Source organism: Pelophylax lessonae, assembly GCF_965119305.1.
Source record: "Pelophylax lessonae genome assembly, chromosome: 4".
Taxonomy (NCBI): Eukaryota; Metazoa; Chordata; class Amphibia; order Anura; family Ranidae; genus Pelophylax; species Pelophylax lessonae.
The window spans coordinates 654,850,091-654,868,585 of record NC_138771.1 but is presented as its reverse complement, the minus strand read 5'-3'; the positions used below and the strand labels follow the sequence as shown (position 1 = coordinate 654,868,585).

At 44.5% G+C, this 18,495-nt stretch overlaps 1 protein-coding gene across 1 annotated transcript in view; it reads right to left on the bottom strand.

Annotated features, from left to right (window-relative positions):
• Window positions 1–18,256, bottom strand: part of LOC309553047 (uncharacterized protein) — a gene marked incomplete at both ends in the record, with an annotated part of 178,394 nt that extends 160,138 nt beyond the window's left edge. Inside the window, 2 exon segments of the mRNA XM_082253946.1 lie at window positions 16,950–17,865; window positions 17,867–18,256. Coding sequence (XP_082110072.1) covers window positions 16,950–17,865; window positions 17,867–18,256 — 1,306 coding nt within the window.
• Window positions 18,257–18,495: the final 239 nt, after the last annotated feature.

Sequence of the window (18,495 nt, the reverse complement as noted above, 5' to 3'; positions counted from 1 at the left end):
CCCAGCATTAATAGACCCCCATCCTCTGCAAAAATAGATCCCCTCCAGCAACAATGGATTCCCTATTAGCCAGCATCAATAGACCCTCCAGCACACCCCAGCACCCCTCGCCATTACATACATTCAGTTCTGGAGGTGCCGGAACTGCGTTCCCCCCCATTCCCACTGAAAAAAAGCCCTGATCTATTGACTCTATTTATTGGTCTCCTGAATATTTATTTGCTTTTAGTTACACTCACTTATCTTAGTCGGCTACAGATTTTCTAGTAGCACATCTTACCATGTAACTTTAGTATTGTGTTGTTATAAGTTATACAGTATATTCCATTTGCTTTTACACTGATATTATATCTGATAATATGTTGTCTCCCTCTAGTGGTCATTCCTTGTTATTTTTTCCTGTTGTTACAAGTTATACAATTCATTCTCATTTCACACTGACATCATCTCTGTAAATTCAACTATTTGGCCATTCCCTGGTACTGATTTTTCTTCTATCCCGCTCAGCTTTATAAAGGTGTTATATTATCTTACATTACGACTATTCATTATTTTACTAGAGCCCGTGTCATTTATATATTCATTTTAGCTCCATATACACTCACCGGACAATTTATTTGGTACACCTTGTAAGTAGCGGGTTGGACCCCCTTTTGCCTTCATTCTTGGTGGCAGAGATACAACAAGGTGTTGGAAACGTTCCTCAGAGATTTTGCGCCTTAGTGACATGATAGAATCACACAATTGGTGCAGATTTACTGGCTGCACATCAATGATGCCAATCTCCCGTTCCACCACACCCCAAAGGTGCTCTATTGGATGAGATGTGGTGAGTGTGGAGGCCATTGGAGTACAGTGACCGGATCTGGTGAGTGTGGAGGCCATTGGAGTACACAGTGACCTCATTGTCATGGTGAAGAAACCAGTGGTGAGATGATGGGAGCTTTGTGACATGGTGCATTATCCTGCTGGAAGGAGCCATCAGAAGATGGGGACACTGTAGTCATAAAGGGATGAACATGGTCAGCAACAATACTCAGGTAGGACCCGGCATTCAAACCCTGCTCAATTGGTACTAAGGGGCTCAAAGTGTGTCAAGAAAATATCCCCCCCCAACTATTACACAACCACCACCAGCCCCCCCCCCCCCCACACACACACACACTCCCCATTACACCACAAGCCTGAACCATTGATACAAGGCAGGATGGATCCATGCACCAAATTCTGACCCTACCATCTGAATAACGCAGCTGAAATCGAGACTCATCAGACCAGGCAACATTTTTCCAATCGTCTATTGTCCAATTTTGGTATCCTGTGCGAATTGTAGCCTCAGTTTCCTGTTCTTAGCTGACAGGAGTGGCACCCGGTGTGGTCTTCTGATGCTGTAGCCCATCTGCTTCAAGGTTCGATGTGTTGTGGTTCAGAGATGGTATTCTGCATACCTTGGGTGTAACAAGTGGTTATTTGAGTTACTGTTGCCTTTCTATCATCTGGAATCAGTCTGCCCATTCTCCTCTGACCTCTGACATCAACAAGGCATTTTCCTCCACACAACTGCCGCTCACTGGATATTTTCTCCCCCCCCCCCCCCGATTCTCTGTAAACCCCAGAGATGGTTGTGTGAGAAAATCCCAGCAATACTCAGACTAGCCTGTCTGGCACCAACAACCATGCCACGTTCAAAGTCACTGAATCCCCTTTCTTCCCCATTCTGATGCTCGGTTTGAACTTCAGCAAGTGGTCTTCACCACGTCTAGATGCCTAAATGCATTGAGTTGCTGCCATGTGATTGGCTGATTAGAAATTTGTGTTACCAAGCAATTGAACAGGTGTACCTTATAAAGTGGCCGGTGAGTGTATGTTAATGTAGGACTGCCCTAATATTGCTGACCTTTATACTGTAAAATGGGATGTGATAAACGTGGGTAAAACCTCAGACCTCGCTGTCCCTGGAATGTGAGGTTTGCACTCTCAGCCTCACCCTGCACAGAGATTTTCCAGCTCACAGGGCCACAATCTAAGTCACCTATGCAGTTTTCCCAATACACACCGGAACAGCCGCCATCATTTTATCTAATGGGAACACAAACCCTTCACAAGTCACTTCAACAAGTCTGACTTCTAAGAAATGTGTGTAATACCCGCTGCCACACAGACAGGAATATTTCAGAGATTTACACTGCAGTAATGCCAGAGGCGTAACTAGAACTTTCAGGGGGCCGGTGCAAGAAATCATGAAGGCCCCCCCCCAAAAAAAGCACTTTTTTTCACTGTATGACAGAGTAAAACATTTCAGTTTCTGATTTTAACCACTTGCTGACCGCCGCACGACTATATATTGTCACAGATGACGTCATCTGTGACATGAGGGGGCGGGGCCTCCCGATGACGTCATCGGGGCCACGCCCCTAATGGCTATATAATAAGCTGAAGAGACCGGAGATAGGCATAATCAGCGGAGACGTCGGAGGAGGAGGACCGGAGGAAGAAGACAGCCGACAGCCGACAGCAAAAGAGCAGAAGACCGGAGAGGAGAAGAAAAGAAGGGAGGACAGCAGAAGAGGGGACAGCAGAAGACCCCGGAGAGAAGAACACAAGAAGAGGGGGACAGCAAAAGAGCAGAAGACCCCGGAGAGGAGAAGACAAGAAGGGCGGACAGCAAAAGAGCAGAAGACCCCGGAGAAGACCCCGGAGAGGAGAAGACAAGAAGAGTCGGATGAAGATTTTTAATAAACTTTCCAAAACGTCTCTTGTCGTTATTTCCATACACTGCCTTTTATGGGGTGAATGGGTAGGGGTACAGTGTACCCCATACCCATTCACATAGGGAGGGGGTCCGGGATCTGGGGGGCCCCCTTGTTAAAGGGTGCTTCCAGATTCCGATGAGCCCCCTGCCCGCAGACCCCCACAACCACCGGCCAGGGTTGTGGGGATGAGGCCCTTGTCCTCATCAACATGGGGGCAAGGTGCTTTGAGGTGGGGGGTGCAGAGCTCCCCCTGCCCCAAAGCACCAACACCCCCCCATGTTGAGGGCATGTGGCCTGGTGTGGTCCAGGGGGGGGTGGGGCCGCTCGCTCGTCCCCTTTCCTGGCCTGCCGGGCTGCATGCTCGGATAAGGGTCTGGTATGGATTTTGGGGGGGACCCCACGCCGTCTTTTCGGCATGGGGCTACCCTCAAATTCCATAACAGACCCAAAGGGCCTGGTTTGGAACCCTGGGGGGGACCCCCACGCCGTTTTTTTCCCATTTTGGCGTGGAGTTCCCCCTCAAGATTCTCACAGCGCAAGTCGGATCCGACTTGCGGTGTTGCGGTGCGACCTCCATTCAAATCAATAGGCTCCCATAGGGAACCATTGATTTTGAATGGAAGAAAAAAAAACGCTGCTAAAAGCAACGTGGCAAAACGTGCAATAACGCCAATGGAAAAAGCTACTGAAAGCACGTTTTTACAGCTGCTTTTTCCGGCGTCAGAACTAACTTTGACGTACGTTTTTTCTAACGCCCCGTGTGCATGGGGCCTAAACACTGTACATGTACAGACACACACAAACTTACTACAAATCTTCACACAGGTGGAAGAGAATCTTCAATAAAAAAGGGTCCACAACACGGCCAACAATAACACCTTCAACTTTTGAAGAACTTAAACTATTTCACACATTTAACTTTGTTTCTGTGAAGGAAGACCTATAAAATAGAAATGTAGATATATTAGCACGGTTTACTGAAACTCGCATGGATTCAACTCAACTGGTTGGTTTAACTTGGAGCCAAGCATGCAAGGTTCAACCATACAAATAGGTCGGTGTAACTGGTAACAAAACTTGTAAAAAACTGAATGAAAAACGGATTCATTTATGTCCATTCAACGATTTATCGTTGGAAATTCGGTCATTCCATGATGGAACGATCGTCTGCTCTCACCGCCGATTTTCATTTTTTTTCCGAAAATGAGTTGGCCCGTTATTTCGGCTAGTGCATGGCCAGCATTAGATCCTCTCTGATGATTCATGTAAATAGTTTTCAGAAAATGATTTTGGTATTGGACTATGTATATATTGTATATATTCTGAACATGGATGTGTATTCCCTGTTTTTCTGTCAGAATATTGTACTGTGGTTTTGTTTTTTACTTTTGTATATAATTTGTTGCTTGATTCTTTTCAATAAAAGATCAGCAGAGTCCTCCAGCAGAGCAGAGTATTTCAGGAGAGGAGAGTTATAGAGGAAGGAGCAGAGTCATCCAGCAGAGCAGAGTATTTCAGGAGAGGAGGGTTATTAAGGAAGGAGCAGAGTCCTCCAGCAGTGCAGAGTATTTCAGGAGAGAAGAGTTATAGAGGAAGGAGCAGAGTCCTCCAGCAGTGCAGAGTATTTCAGGAGAGGAGAGTTATAGATGAAGAATCAGAGTCCTCCAGCAGAGCAGAGTATTTCAGGAGAGGAGAGTTATAAAGGAAGGAGCAGAGTCCTCCAGCAGTGCAGAGTATTTCAGGAGAGGAGAGTTATAGATGAAGAATCAGAGTCCTCCAGCAGAGCAGAGTATTTCAGGAGAGGAGAGTTATAGAGGAAGGAGCAGAGTCCTCCAGCAGAGCAGAGTATTTCAGGAGAGGAGAGTTATAGAGGAAGGAGCAGAGTCTTCCAGCAGAGCAGAGTATTTCAGGAGAGGAGAGTTATAGAGGAAGGAGCAGAGTCTTCCAGCAGAGCAGAGTATTTCAGGAGAGGAGAGTTATAGAGGAAGGAGCAGAGTCCTCCAGCAGAGCAGAGTATTTCAGGAGAGGAGAGTTATAGAGGAAGGAGCAGAGTCTTCCAGCAGAGCAGAGTATTTCAGGAGAGGAGAGTTATAGAGGAAGGAGCAGAGTCCTCCAGCAGAGCAGAGTATTTCAGGAGAGGAGAGTTATAGAGGAAGGAGCAGAGTCCTCCAGCAGAGCAGAGTATTTCAGGAGAGGAGAGTTATAGAGGAAGGAGCAGAGTCTTCCAGCAGAGCAGAGTATTTCAGGAGAGGAGAGTTATAGAGGAAGGAGCAGAGTCTTCCAGCAGAGCAGAGTATTTCAGGAGAGGAGAGTTATAGAGGAAGGAGCAGAGTCCTCCAGCAGAGCAGAGTATTTCAGGAGAGGAGAGTTATAGAGGAAGGAGCAGAGTCTTCCAGCAGAGCAGAGTATTTCAGGAGAGGAGAGTTATAGAGGAAGGAGCAGAGTCCTCCAGCAGTGCAGAGTATTTCAGGAGAGGAGAGTTATAGAGGAAGGAGCAGAGTCCTCCAGCAGTGCAGAGTATTTCAGGAGAGGAGAGTTATAGAGGAAGGAGAAGAGTCCTCCAGCAGAGCAGAGTATTTCAGGAGAGGAGAGTTAAAGAGGAAGGAGCAGAGTCCTCCAGCAGTGCAGAGTATTTGAGGAGAGGAGAGGAGAGTTATAGAGAAAGGAGCCGATTCCTCCAGCAGTGCAGAGTACTTCAGGAGAGGAGAGTTATAGAGAAAGGAGCCGATTCCTCCAGCAGTGCAGAGTACTTCAGGAGAGGAGAGTTATAGAGGGAGGAGCAGAGTCCTCCAGCAGTGCAGAGTATTTCAGGAGAGGAGAGTTATAGTAGAAGGAGCAGAGTCCTCCAGCAGTGCATTGTATTTCAGGAGAGGAGAGTTATAGAGGAAGGAGCAGAGTCCTCCAGCAGAGCAGAGTATTTCAGGAGAGGAGAGTTATAGAGGAAGGAGCAGAGTCCCCCAGCAGTGCAGAGTATTTCAGGAGAGGAGAGTTATAGTAGAAGGAGCAGAGTCCTCCAGCAGTGCATTGTATTTCAGGAGAGGAGAGTTATAGAGGAAGGAGCAGAGTCCTCCAGCAGAGCAGAGTATTTCAGGAGAGGAGAGTTATAGAGGAAGGAGCAGAGTCCCCCAGCAGTGCAGAGTATTTCAGGAGAGGAGAGTTATAGAGGAAGGAGCAGAGTCCTCCAGCAGTGCAGAGCATTTCAGGAGAGGAGAGTTATAGAGGAAGGAGCAGAGTCCTCCAGCAGAGCAGAGTATTTCAGGAGAGGAGAGTTATAGAGAAAGGAGCTGATTCCTCCAGCAGTGCAGAGTATTTCAGGAGAGGAGAGTTATAGTAGAAGGAGCAGAGTCCTCCAGCAGAGCAGAGTATTTCAGGAGAGGAGAGTTGGATAGAGGAAGGAGCAGAGTCCTCCAGCAGTGCAGAGTATTTCAGGAAAGGAGAGTTATAGAGGAAGGAGCAGAGTCCTCCAGCAGTGCAGAGCATTTCAGGAGAGGAGAGTTATAGAGGAAGGAGCAGAGTCCTCCAGCAGAGCAGAGTATTTCAGGAGAGGAGAGTTATAGAGAAAGGAGCTGATTCCTCCAGCAGTGCAGAGTATTTCAGGAGAGGAGAGTTATAGTAGAAGGAGCAGAGTCCTCCAGCAGAGCAGAGTATTTCAGGAGAGGAGAGTTATAGAGGAAGGAGCAGAGTCCTCCAGCAGAGCAGAGTATTTCAGGAGAGGAGAGTTATAGAGGAAGGAGCAGAGTCCTCCTGCAGTGCAGAGTATTTCAGGAGAGGAGAGTTTTAGAGGAAGGAGCAGAGTCATCCAGCAGTGCAGAGTATTTCAGGGAAGGAGAGTTATAGAGGAAGGAGCAGAGTCCTCCAGCAGTGCAGAGTATTTCAGGAGAGGAGCGTTAAAGAGGAAGGAGCAGAGTCCTCCAGCAGTGCAGAGTATTTCAGGAGAGGAGAGTTATAGAGGAAGGAGCAGAGTCCTCCAGCAGTGCAGAGTATTTCAGGAGAGAAGAGTCATAGAGGAAGGAGCAGAGTCCTCCAGCAGTGCAGAGTATTTCAGGAGAGGAGAGTTAAAGAGGAAGGAGCAGAGTCCTCCAGCAGAGCAGAGTATTTCAGGAGAGGAGAGTTATAGAACTCTGAACTTATATATATTCTCTCACATTGTGAGTTTATTGCACATATTTATTATATATTTATTTGTATATATGAAGTGGAGAGTTGTTTTCACTGCACCATCTCATTATCTATTCACATCTGATTGATCGTGTATTATATCACCAATATATGGGTATTTATTTCATTTACTTTATTATTTATGATTTTAGCACCGATTTAATTTATTTACCACTTTACGACCGCCCACTGCAGTTATACTGCGGCAGGCAGCCGCTCCTGCGCAAACCGCCGTAGGTATACGTCGGTCGCACACAGGCACTCGTCAGCGGGGACTCCGATTGCCGCCGGACACCCACGATCGCTCCCCGCTGAGAGAGAAGGATGGTCAGTTGTTGTAAACACAGCCGGCCGTTCTTCTCCCTGGAATGATCACAGAGCGCCTGTGATCCTTCTATATAGGATCACAGGTCTCTATGATCATTTCACAAGCCCCTCCCCCCACAGTTAGAAACACACCCCTGGGTACACATTTAACCCCTTGATCACCCATGTTAACCCCTTCCCTGCCAGTGTCATTATTACAGTAACATATTTTTAGCACTGATTACTGTAGTAATGTCACTGGTCCCCCCAAAAAGTGTCAAAAAATGTCAGTTAGGGGTCCAATCTGTCCACCGCAATGTCGCAGTCCCGCAAAAAATCGCAGATCACCGACATTATTAGTAAAAAAAAAAAAAAAACAATAAAGATGATATAAATCTTTCCCGTAGTTAGTAGACGCAATAACTTTTGCGCAAACCAATCAAAATACGCTTATTACTATTTTTTTTACCAAAAATATGTAGCAGAAAACAAATTGGCCTAAAATGTTAAAAAAATTTTGATTTTTACATTTTTTTTCGGGAATGTTATATAGCAGAATGTGAAAAATATTGTTTTTTTTTTCAGAATTGTCGCCCTTGTTTTATTTTTATAGCGCAAAAAATTAAAATCGCACAGGTGATCAAATACCAACAAAAGAAAGCTCTATTTGTTGGGGAAAAAGGACAGCAATTTTATTTGGGTACAGCGTCAAACGACCGCGTAATTGTCCATTAAAAGAACGCAGTGCCGAATCGCAAAATATGGCCTGGTCAGGAAGGGGGCAAATCCTTCTGGTCCAAAAGTGGTTAATACTCATTTTTGTGTATGTGGTGATTGGCTGCTATTACTTTGCTATACTAGTATTTATATCCTATTATATTCTTACTTCAGTTAGCACATTGGTTTATCCATCTATCTACACTCACATTAAAAGTTGACAAAACCTGAGCAGAAGTAATAAGAAGTCATCCAGAGCCGGCCTCTATCTCCCTCAGTGTTCTCATCTCCTCACACACCACTTCCTGGTCACACTGTGATGGTGAAACCTGGGTGGAGCTTGATGATGTCATCACAGTGTGACCAGGAAGTGGTGTGTGAGGAGATGAGAACACTGAGGGAGATAGAGGTCGGCTCTGGTTGACTTCTTATTCCTTCTTCTCAGGTTTTGTCACCTTTTATTGCTTCCAGGGGTACAAATCTGTTTATTTCATTCCTGTATGCAGAGCAGACCAGTGATGGAGTCCGGTGATAATTCATACAAATCGAGGGATGGGTCGGCTTCACAGGAACATCAATTTTTATTTTAATTGTGAGTTTTTTGGGGGGGGGGGGTAAAGGAGGAAAGTCTCACTATTGTCCGTTATAAAGTCTATTGATGTTGCTGTGACAGTTTTATATATAAATACAGTACAGGGGTTAGACAAATAAATGGAAACACTCTATGATTTGTAGATGTGAATGTGACGACGTGTTTTGCGTTGAAAGCGGAAGTGATGTAACAATTATTTTTGCTTCCGCCGTGTGATGAGACCCCGAGCTAACAGATGGGATCATCCTTCTCCTTAATGGCCTCTTTATCTCTCCCTACATCTCTGTTCATGGATTCTGACACATAGGTGTCCGATCTGTCCGCCGCAATGTCGCAGTCCCGATAAAAATCGCAGATCGCCGCCATTACTAGTGAAAAAAAAAAAAAAAACAATAAAAATGGCATAAATCTTCCCTGTAGTTAGTAGATGCGATAACTTTTGCGCAAACCAATCAAAATACGCTTATTGCGTTTTTTTTTTTTTTTTAATCAGGAATATGTAGCAGAAAACAAATTGGCCTAAAATGTTAAAAAAATTTGATTTAACTTCCTGTTGGGTGTACACGGCTTCACAAGCACCCAAACGTTGTATTGGGGTAAGCAGTCGACTTCCTGGGGATATATACTGCCTGAGAACGTTTCACAAACCACCTTCTAAAAACATTTTTATGTTTGTACAAATTTCAAGCCATACTCTCAAATGATATATTTATTCTCCGTCTTCACATAAAACCTATATGGATCTTTAAAATTATTATTAAAAAAAATACCATTATTAAAAAAGCCCTCAATTTATTGAAAAAAGTTAAAAAAATTGTTACAAAAAATAGCATAAATGTATAATTATTTTTAATTTATGTCTATAGCCTGAAAACTACTATTATATAAAAATAAACGAATAAAACTAAGAAAATGGAAAAATAGGAGCACTGTGCATGGACTTTCACTGGATGCATGCTTGTTATTTTTTGGACAATTTAAAAAAATATATTTTTGGTGAATTTTCTTTTTCTTTTATTGAATTTTAGATTTGTGCACGGACTTTCACTGGACACTTGCTTGTTATATAATAATCTTTGAATTTATATATATTTTTTTTTTTGGATTTTTCACAAATCATTTTGGGGAATTGTTTTTTTTTCTGTTCCATTACATTTTTGAAGATCGATATTTTGCACACAAGATTTTTTCACTATTCACTCACCTATTGAGTTGGTTAATTTATTTAAAGGGATATGTACATGTGAGTATATTTATTTGTTAGTTAATACTTCACTGTTTGCGCTGTGGTATTTACTTTATTTAAATTTTAGTGACATGGTGATGAAGAGCCTCATCAGTTTGTAGAATGAATGGACACAGAGTGCAGGGAGGACGATCGTCCATTGTTCTCCCAGTGTCTGGGTTTAGCTTTGTTCTTCAATTTTGACCATTTTGTTTGGACTACTTTGGTGTTGTTTTTCTGTGCCTTTAATTTGGACATCCACTGCCTTTTTTTTTTTTTAGCTGAAGCTTTTGACCTTTGCACTTTATGAAGTCACCACATGTGGGTGGTGATGATGGGAGGAGTTTGAGGGGATATATGCTGTTTTGTGTCATTTCACTGTTGTCCTGAGGAAGACGAGCTTGTGCCTCATCGAAACATCATAATACAACCTCATCACTGAGCGTTCACCTTTCCTGACCCGTGAGTGCCGCCTTATCTTTTCTATTATATGGGCTTCATACTTTGCTGAGCACCCGGGACCATTTTATCTCAGATATGTGTGCAGTGACAGCTACTAGAGTATATATAATATATACAGTATAGTATACAGTATCTCACAAAAGTGAGCACACCCCGTCACATTTTTGTAAATATTTTATTCTATCTTTTCATGTGACAACACTGAAGAAATGACACTTTGCTACAATGTAAAGTAGTGAGTGTACAGCTTGTTTAACAGTGTAAATTTGCTGTCCCCTCAAAATAACTCAACACAGCCATTAATGTCTAAACTGCTGGCAACAAAAGTGAGTACACCCCTAAGTGAAAATGTTCATATTGGGCCCAATGTGTCGATATTTTGTGTGCCCACCATTATTTTCCAGCACTGCCTTAACCTTCTTGGGCATGGAGTTCACCAGAGATTTACAGGTTGCCACTGGAGTTCTCTTCCACTCCTCTATGACGACATCGTGCAGCTGGTGGATGTTAGTCCACCAGCGGTCCTCCACCTTCCGTTTGAGGATGCCCCACAAATGTTTACTAGGATTTAGGTCTGGAGACATGCTTGACCAGTCCATCACCTTTACTCTCAGCTTCTTTAGCAAGGCAGTGGTCATCTTGGAGGTGTGTTTGGGGTCGTTTTCATGTTGGAATAGTGCCCTGCTGCCCAGTGTCCGAAGGGAGGGGATCATGCTCTGCTTCAGTATGCCACAGTACATGTTGTCATTCATGGTTCCCTCAATGAACTGTAGCTCCCCAGTGCCGGCAGCAATCAGACAACCTCTGGATATGACGCTGAGCACGTGCACTCAACTCCTTTGGTTGACCATGGCGAGGCCTGTTCTGAGTGGAACATGTCCTGTTAAACCGCTGTATGGTCTTGGCCACCATGCTTCAGCTCAGTTTCAGGGTCTTGGAAATCTTCCTATAGCCTAGGCCATCTTTATGTAGAGCAACAATTCTTTGAATCTTCGTAGAGCAACTTTTTTCAGATCCCCAGAGAGTTCTTTGCCATGAGGTACCATGTTGAACTTCCAGTGACCAGTATGAGAGAGTGAGAGCGATAACCCCAAATTTAACACACCTGTTTCCCATTCACACCTGAGACCTTATAACACTAACGAGTCACATGACACCGGGGAGGGAAAATAGCTAATTGGGCCCAATTTGGACATTGTCACTTAGGGGTGTACTCACTTTTGTTGCCAGTGGTTTAGACATTAATGGCTGTGCGTTGAGTTATTTTGAGGGGACAGCAAATTTACACTGTTATACAAGCTGTACACTCACTACTTTACATTGTAGCAAAGTGTCATTTCTTCAGTGTTGTCACATGAAAAGATAGAATAAAATAATTACAAAAATGTGAGGGGTGTACTCACTTCCGTGAGATATTGTATCAGAATGACACAATGGTGGCAGCAGGTTGTAGAACAGTCTGTGATGGAAGTGTTGGCAGAGGTGGCAATCTATTCATTGGTAATAGGGGGAGGGGACTGAAGGTTTCATTTGTACCATCAATCTCTCGATGGGTGTAATAATATCATCATGCCACGCTCTCTCTTAGAAAGGACACCGGAGGATGGGCATGACAGCACTTGGATGGCAAACTGGGTCTAGTCAATCTACCTGTGCAGTCTGGAGATCCTAAAAAAAGCGTGTGTCATGGATGCGCCCTTTACATTTTTCAAACAAATAAAAACAAATACATGGATCCAATTAAAAATAATTAAAATGTTTTATTATAGAACCATAAACCATTATACTTTACTTTAAATCATCAAATCAGGACTGGCGATCAGGGCCGGTCTTTGGGGTGTGCAAGCTGTGCGGTCGCACAGGGCGCCATGGGCAACAGGGGCGCCATGCGGCCATCACAGCTCGCAGATGATCAGGCCGCACAGTGGGAGGTAAGCGGCGACCACGGCCTGTACAGGGTTAACACAGGCCACGGCCGCTGCTTACCTCCAGCTGTGCGGCTGTGCCTCGGTCTCCTATAGCTGCAGGGCTGAGCTGTGTATCTCACACTGCTCTGCCTCAGATCTGCCACCACTGACAGATCCCTCCTCTCCTCCTCTCTGCAGGGATGCCAGAGGAGAGAGATTGTCAGCTCCTCCTCCTCCCCCCGTCCCTTCTCCTCCTGGATCTGCCCCGCCCCCACACTCCCCAGGGATGTGTGGGCGGGAAGTTTAAAGAAGAAAAGAAAAGCTGCAGACAGCGTGAGCCTCCATTCTGAGGTAAGTAAGCTCTCTCTCCTGCAACAAATGTAAGGGGGGGGGGTTCTGTGTGGAGGGTCTCTGATGTAAAGGGGGCTCTGTGTGGGGGGTTCTCTGATTCTCTGATGTAAGGGGGTCTCTGTGTGGGGGGTTCTCTGGTGTAAGGGGAGCTCTGTGTGGGGGGGGCTCTCTGATTCTCTGATGTAAGGGGGTCTCTGTGTGGGGGGTTCTCTGATGTAAAGGGGGCTCTGTGTGGAGGGTCTCTGATGTAAAGGGGGCGCTGTGTGGGGGGGCTCTCTGATTCTCTGATGTAAGGGGGTCTCTGTGTGGGGGGTTCTCTGATGTAAGGGGAGCTCTGTGTGTGGGGGGGGTCTCTGATGTAAAAGGGCTCTGTTGTAAGGGGGGCTCTGTGTGGGGGTCTCTGATGTAAGGGGGGTCTCTGATGTAAGGGGGGGCTCTGTGAGTGTCTTTGATGTAAGGGGGGCTCTGTGAGGGTCTTTGATGTAAGGGGGGGGGGGGCTCTGTGAGAGTCTCTGATGTAAGGGGGGGGCTCTGTGAGAGTCTCTGATGTAAGGGGGGGCTCTGTGAGGGTCTCTGATGTAAGGGGTGCCTCTGTGAGGGTCACTGATGTAAGGGGTGCCTCTGTGAGGGTCTCTGATGTAAGGGGTGCCTCTGTGAGGGTCTCTGATGTAAGGGGCTCCATGGGGGGTCTTTGATGTAAGGGGGGGTCTCTAATGTAAGGGGGGCTAAATTATTAGTGATCATAAAAAAGAAGAGTCAAATGAAGTGCAAAAAAGGTGCATGGAAATGTGCAGGGGGGGCGCGCTGGGGGGGGGCGCCACAGGATTAGCTCGCACAGCCACCTGAACACCTAAGACCGGTCCTGCTGGCGATATGGGGGGGGGGGGGATCTTTGGGCTCATCCAAGCCAAATATTCACCAATTCCAAAAAAACAATATCCACACTCAGATTTCTGAACTGACAATCAACTTTATTGATACAACACCAACTGCACAAACTCCTCCCTCTGACGGGTTTCCTCCATATGGAACTTAGTTGTATAGATTAGAGGTGTGGTTGCTCCTTCCTTGCAGTTGGTGAATGAATTCTGTTCCTGAACCTTTTCATTATATAATGATTATGTTCAGGTCTAGATAGAAAATGTAAAACTTTTTTTAATCCCAGGTACATATAAAATATTATTTATGAATATTTCACATTTCCCAAGTGCAGACAGCAGGTGGTGCGATTGGGTCAGTTCTCCAGCACTCCTCCAGTTATTGACTTAGGCTGGCCATACATGTTCAATTTTCTTGTACAATTTTCTGTGACATTTTCCAAAATCCATATAATATGAGGTCAAAAGTAAACAACACTTTCAATTGTATCCTATAAGGCAGGCCTTTGTACTACATAGTTAAAGGTAAATCTAAAGAAAATTGTACAGAAAATTGTAAGAAAATTGTATAATGTATGACCAGCCTTATGTGCTGTGAAATCTGTAATTTGATCTCCCGCTATTCAGGCCACACACAGCTGGATGAGTCAGAGGAAGGTCACGCCCACCTCCCTGCCTCTAGTTTATACAGATTTGTGTGGAGGATCAATGAGAGAGACACAACCCAAAAGTCAGCAGCTGCTGCTGGTCTGTCTAATAGGGAAGCCCAGAATTTCCAGTGACACCGTGTCGTGGAAGCGCCCTGTCATCAATGGATATATTTTTACCAGTGTATATATATATATGTTATAGAAAAAAGTGACACAAAAGATTATTCATAAACGAGTAAATATTCCCAAAACCTTTTTTTTAAAGCGACCTGAAACACATTATTGTTCTTTTTAAGCATTTTGTATTTCAGTAAAATGATAAAAAAAAATAAAAAATCAAAAGACTCCCATGCTAAGACTTTAAAGGAAACATGTAATGAGGGAACTATGAAGAGGACAATGCTACACCCCTTCTGAAAATTCTGTTTGCCTGGCTGTCTCTGGTATTTTCTCAGTACTTTGAGACACTGACCTGGAACAATCATGCAGATCCAAAGTTCATTCAAAACTACCAATCTGAATACTTGTTCTGGGTCAATTACCTAGATAGTATGGAAGCTATTGGATCAACATGGCAGCCAGGGAACTAGTATTTTTTGAAGAAGTCGTTCCCAAGGTTTGCTGCTATACATCCTCCCTACATATCCCCTATAATACAATTGTGTAGGGTGCAGACAGGTTAGTGTGTGATGATATATTAGTAGTATGTGTCTCCTTTTTATGTCCTGTACATCCTGGGGAAGGTGAGAGCTCTATGCTGCTCTGTACAGACACACACCGAGTTATACCGCTCCTCTTCCTCTGCCCCCCAACCTGCTCTATTGTCACCCTTCACCCCTCTGCAGACCCTCTCCCCTCCCCCCGATCTCCATGAGTCCTCCCAGTACAGACGGAGCTCCTCACCCACCACCATCTACCAGACCTCACTTCTGTCCTTCCCAGTCCCCTCCCCCTAAATGGGGTCATGTGACCTCTCCTAGATGTAGAGGTGACCACATCCTATCCCATCACAATGACCGCACTGCATTCTCTGTACTGATAGATCATCTCCACCCTCTGTGTCTGATCATGGCTGCACATAGCGCCACCATCAGGAGGAGGGGCAGAACATAGGGGGAAGGGTGGTGGAAGGGAAATTGCTGATATACCATGGTAACTTCCTGTTTGGAGAATTAAAGTAGAACTAAAGGAAACATTTTTTTTTTTAACCCCTCTTAGTATTTTATTACCACATCTGTTTTCCATTGGGGAGACTTCCCTTCACTTCCTCTCCAATAGCCAAAACAGGAAGTGACAGGAAATCCCTCCAATCCCTGGTTGTCACCAAAACCAGTGTCCCCTTTAGAAGATTTCCCCTCTATTCCAGTTCTGGTATCAACTCAGAATCTGGGGATTTTTTTTCACTTTGGGAGATAACATTCACCAGGACAAAAAGAGAGGGGGGCTCTGTCTAAATGGGAGACCGCAATAAAAACCTGACAGGGGCTCTAATCCCTCTCCACTCTATTCAAAACTATAAAAAGATGTGCCTTTAGTTATATGATAGATAGATAGATAGATAGATAGATAGATAGATAGATAGATAGATAGATAGATAGATAGATAGATAGATAGATAGATAGATAGATAGATAGATAGATAGATAGATAGATAGATAGATAGATAGATAGATAGATAGATAGATAGATAGATAGATAGATAGATAGATAGATAGATAGATAGATAGATAGATAGATAGATAGATAGATAGATAGATAGATAGATAGATAGATAGATAGATAGATAGATAGATAGATAGATAGATAGATAGATAGATAGATAGATAGATAGATAGATAGATAGATAGATAGATAGATAGATAGATAGATAAAATCCCCCTTGCTAGAGATGCATCAATGCTGTTTTTTTTTATCGGTGAGTCTGAGTACTGATCATTTGCTTTGCAATTCATGGCCATAGAAAATGAATGGGTGCAAATCGCACTGCAAAGAATTGCATGTAATATTATACAGGGATGCAGTGCGATTCCTGTCCAAGTTGCATGCGGTTTCCCGCACCGCTCCTGTGTGTACCTAGGGCTGCCATAGTGATTTCAGCTTGGGTTCACACAGGAGCAGTGCGGGAAACCTTATGCACTTTAGACAGAAATTACACCGCGTTCCTGTTTAAATTGCATGGGATTCTTTGCAGTGTGATTTGCGGCCATTCATTTTGTATGGAAACAAATCGCACCACAAATTATCGGTTTCGGTATTGGGAGCATTTTCATGAGTAATAGTGAAAATTATCCGTATCGGTGCATCCCCGCCCCTCACTATAATTATACAGTTATTCCAGCCAATCACAGTGATCTGAGAGGGAGCAATGGAGATGTTTTATATAATATATTTATAATAGAAAACCCGGCAGGACCATTAACATATAATAGATGCTCTATCCCTTTAAAACAATCAATTAGTATAAAATAATTGCAATCATCATAGTAGAAATAAAAATGAAAAACAATCACATTAGAACTCAGTACAAGAAATAAGTGTATATCCCTTTAAGTATGAAGCCATATGAATGAAAGTTCATTAGTGAAGCCGAAACAATTCTTTATCCAAGTAATGTGATGTGCCAAAATCTCTCCACTCCAGTGCTAACCTCATTGTATTCCACCCACCGAGTGCTCAGGCTTCCTTCCCCTTCTCATCCCCCCCACACATCTTTATACAACCTCTCCATACATATATCCCAGCATGGAGGGGCTCAGTGAAGGTGGTGGTGAAGGTGTGGAGGAGTCGGATCGGGTCACACAGATCATAAAAGGAGATCCGCCCGGCCTCATAATCCAGATCTATCCTGACTCTGTTACTGGAGATATTGGTGGGTAAGCGGATCACTTTACTGTCATGTCTCACCCCATATTGATTACCATTCCTGTACAATCCCCAGGACTTGTTATTACATCCAATCCCTGACTGCCCTCCTCTCCTGTCTATACTGGGGTAACACATCCCGACTCCCCACCCATCTGATCCCCCGACATCCACTTCCCAGTAATGTCTCCCTGAGGAGAAACTCCGACTGCTCAACACCTGAACACAATACTGAAATCTCTCTGGTGTTTCTGGACGATTCTGGTTTCTATCTGACCTGGATACAGTTTTCCTGTCATCTGATATTTGTAGCTTATTATGGGCTGTGTTTACATCCAGTAATATGTCTGTAGCTTCCTGTATATAGGAGTCTACATTTACCTCTGTTATTATATCAGATAATGTGTGTAATGTGTGTGATATCCCAGCCACATCCAGACCCCCTCCATCATGGAGGAGCTTCTCATGTCTCTCTCTGTCCTCATTATCTCCATCCTCAGTATCACACAAGTCACCTGTGTCTGATTCCTGTAAGACAGTCAGTGGATCCGTCATGTTACACAGCTCCTCAATGTGACGCATCTTCCTGGACAGCTCCTCCTTCTTTATTTCCAGATCCCGGATGGAGATGGAGATCCGCTCTGCCTGCCCGGAGATCTCCCTCAGGATTCTCTTCTCCAGGTCTTCCAGACGTCTCCTGAGATCTCTAAACAGGGCAGTGACTCTCTCGGTGTCACCAGCTGCTTTTTCTTCTACTTTCCTCCTGTGTTCCTGCAGACTCTGGACTCTTTCCTCCGTCTCCTTTGTCTTTGTCAGAAGTTTATGCAGAACATTCCTCAGTGTCTTCTTCTTCTTCTCAGAAGCCTCATCCAGTGACTCCATCTCATGTCCTTTATGTCCTCCAATCACACATAACATACAGATACAGGTATTATCCTCAGTGCAGTAATAGTGAAGGATCTTCTTATGGACGGAGCATTTCCTGCTCTCCATGGACAAGGTGGGGGTCACATAAGATGTGTTCTGGGGACTTTTTGTGGACTCTCAGGTGTTTATCACACAGAGAAACCTCACAGAGCAGACAGGATCTAACAGCAGGTACAGGAGAGTCCACACAGTGAGTACAGAAGACCCCGGACTCCTCCTGATCTGGCTGAGCAGACAGGAAATTCTCCACTATGTTACGCAGTGTTATGTTCCTCTGCAGTGCAGGCCGATCCGGGAACTTTTCTCTGCATTCAGGACAGGAATATCCTCCAGACCCCCCCTGTGTATCCAGCACACGATCAATACAGACCCGGCAGAAGTTGTGTCCACATCTCAGCATTACAGGATCTGTATAAATGTTCAGACAGACGGAACATTCCAGCTCCGCTCTCAGATCAGCAGACGCCATCGCTGACAGCAGAAGAGAGAAATGAAACTAAAATTCTCTGACTCCGGGGAAGAATGCAGTTGGGAGGGGTGACCTCCTCCTACACAGGGTGAGGCTGGGCTGTGACTTCTACTTTATATATAGGATTCATTATATGGAGGGACACCAATATTGGAGGAATATCATACATAACAATGTGCGTGTCTCAGGGAAATAGAGGTCACTTTGGTGAAAATTAGGGCCGGTGTCAACAAACTTCC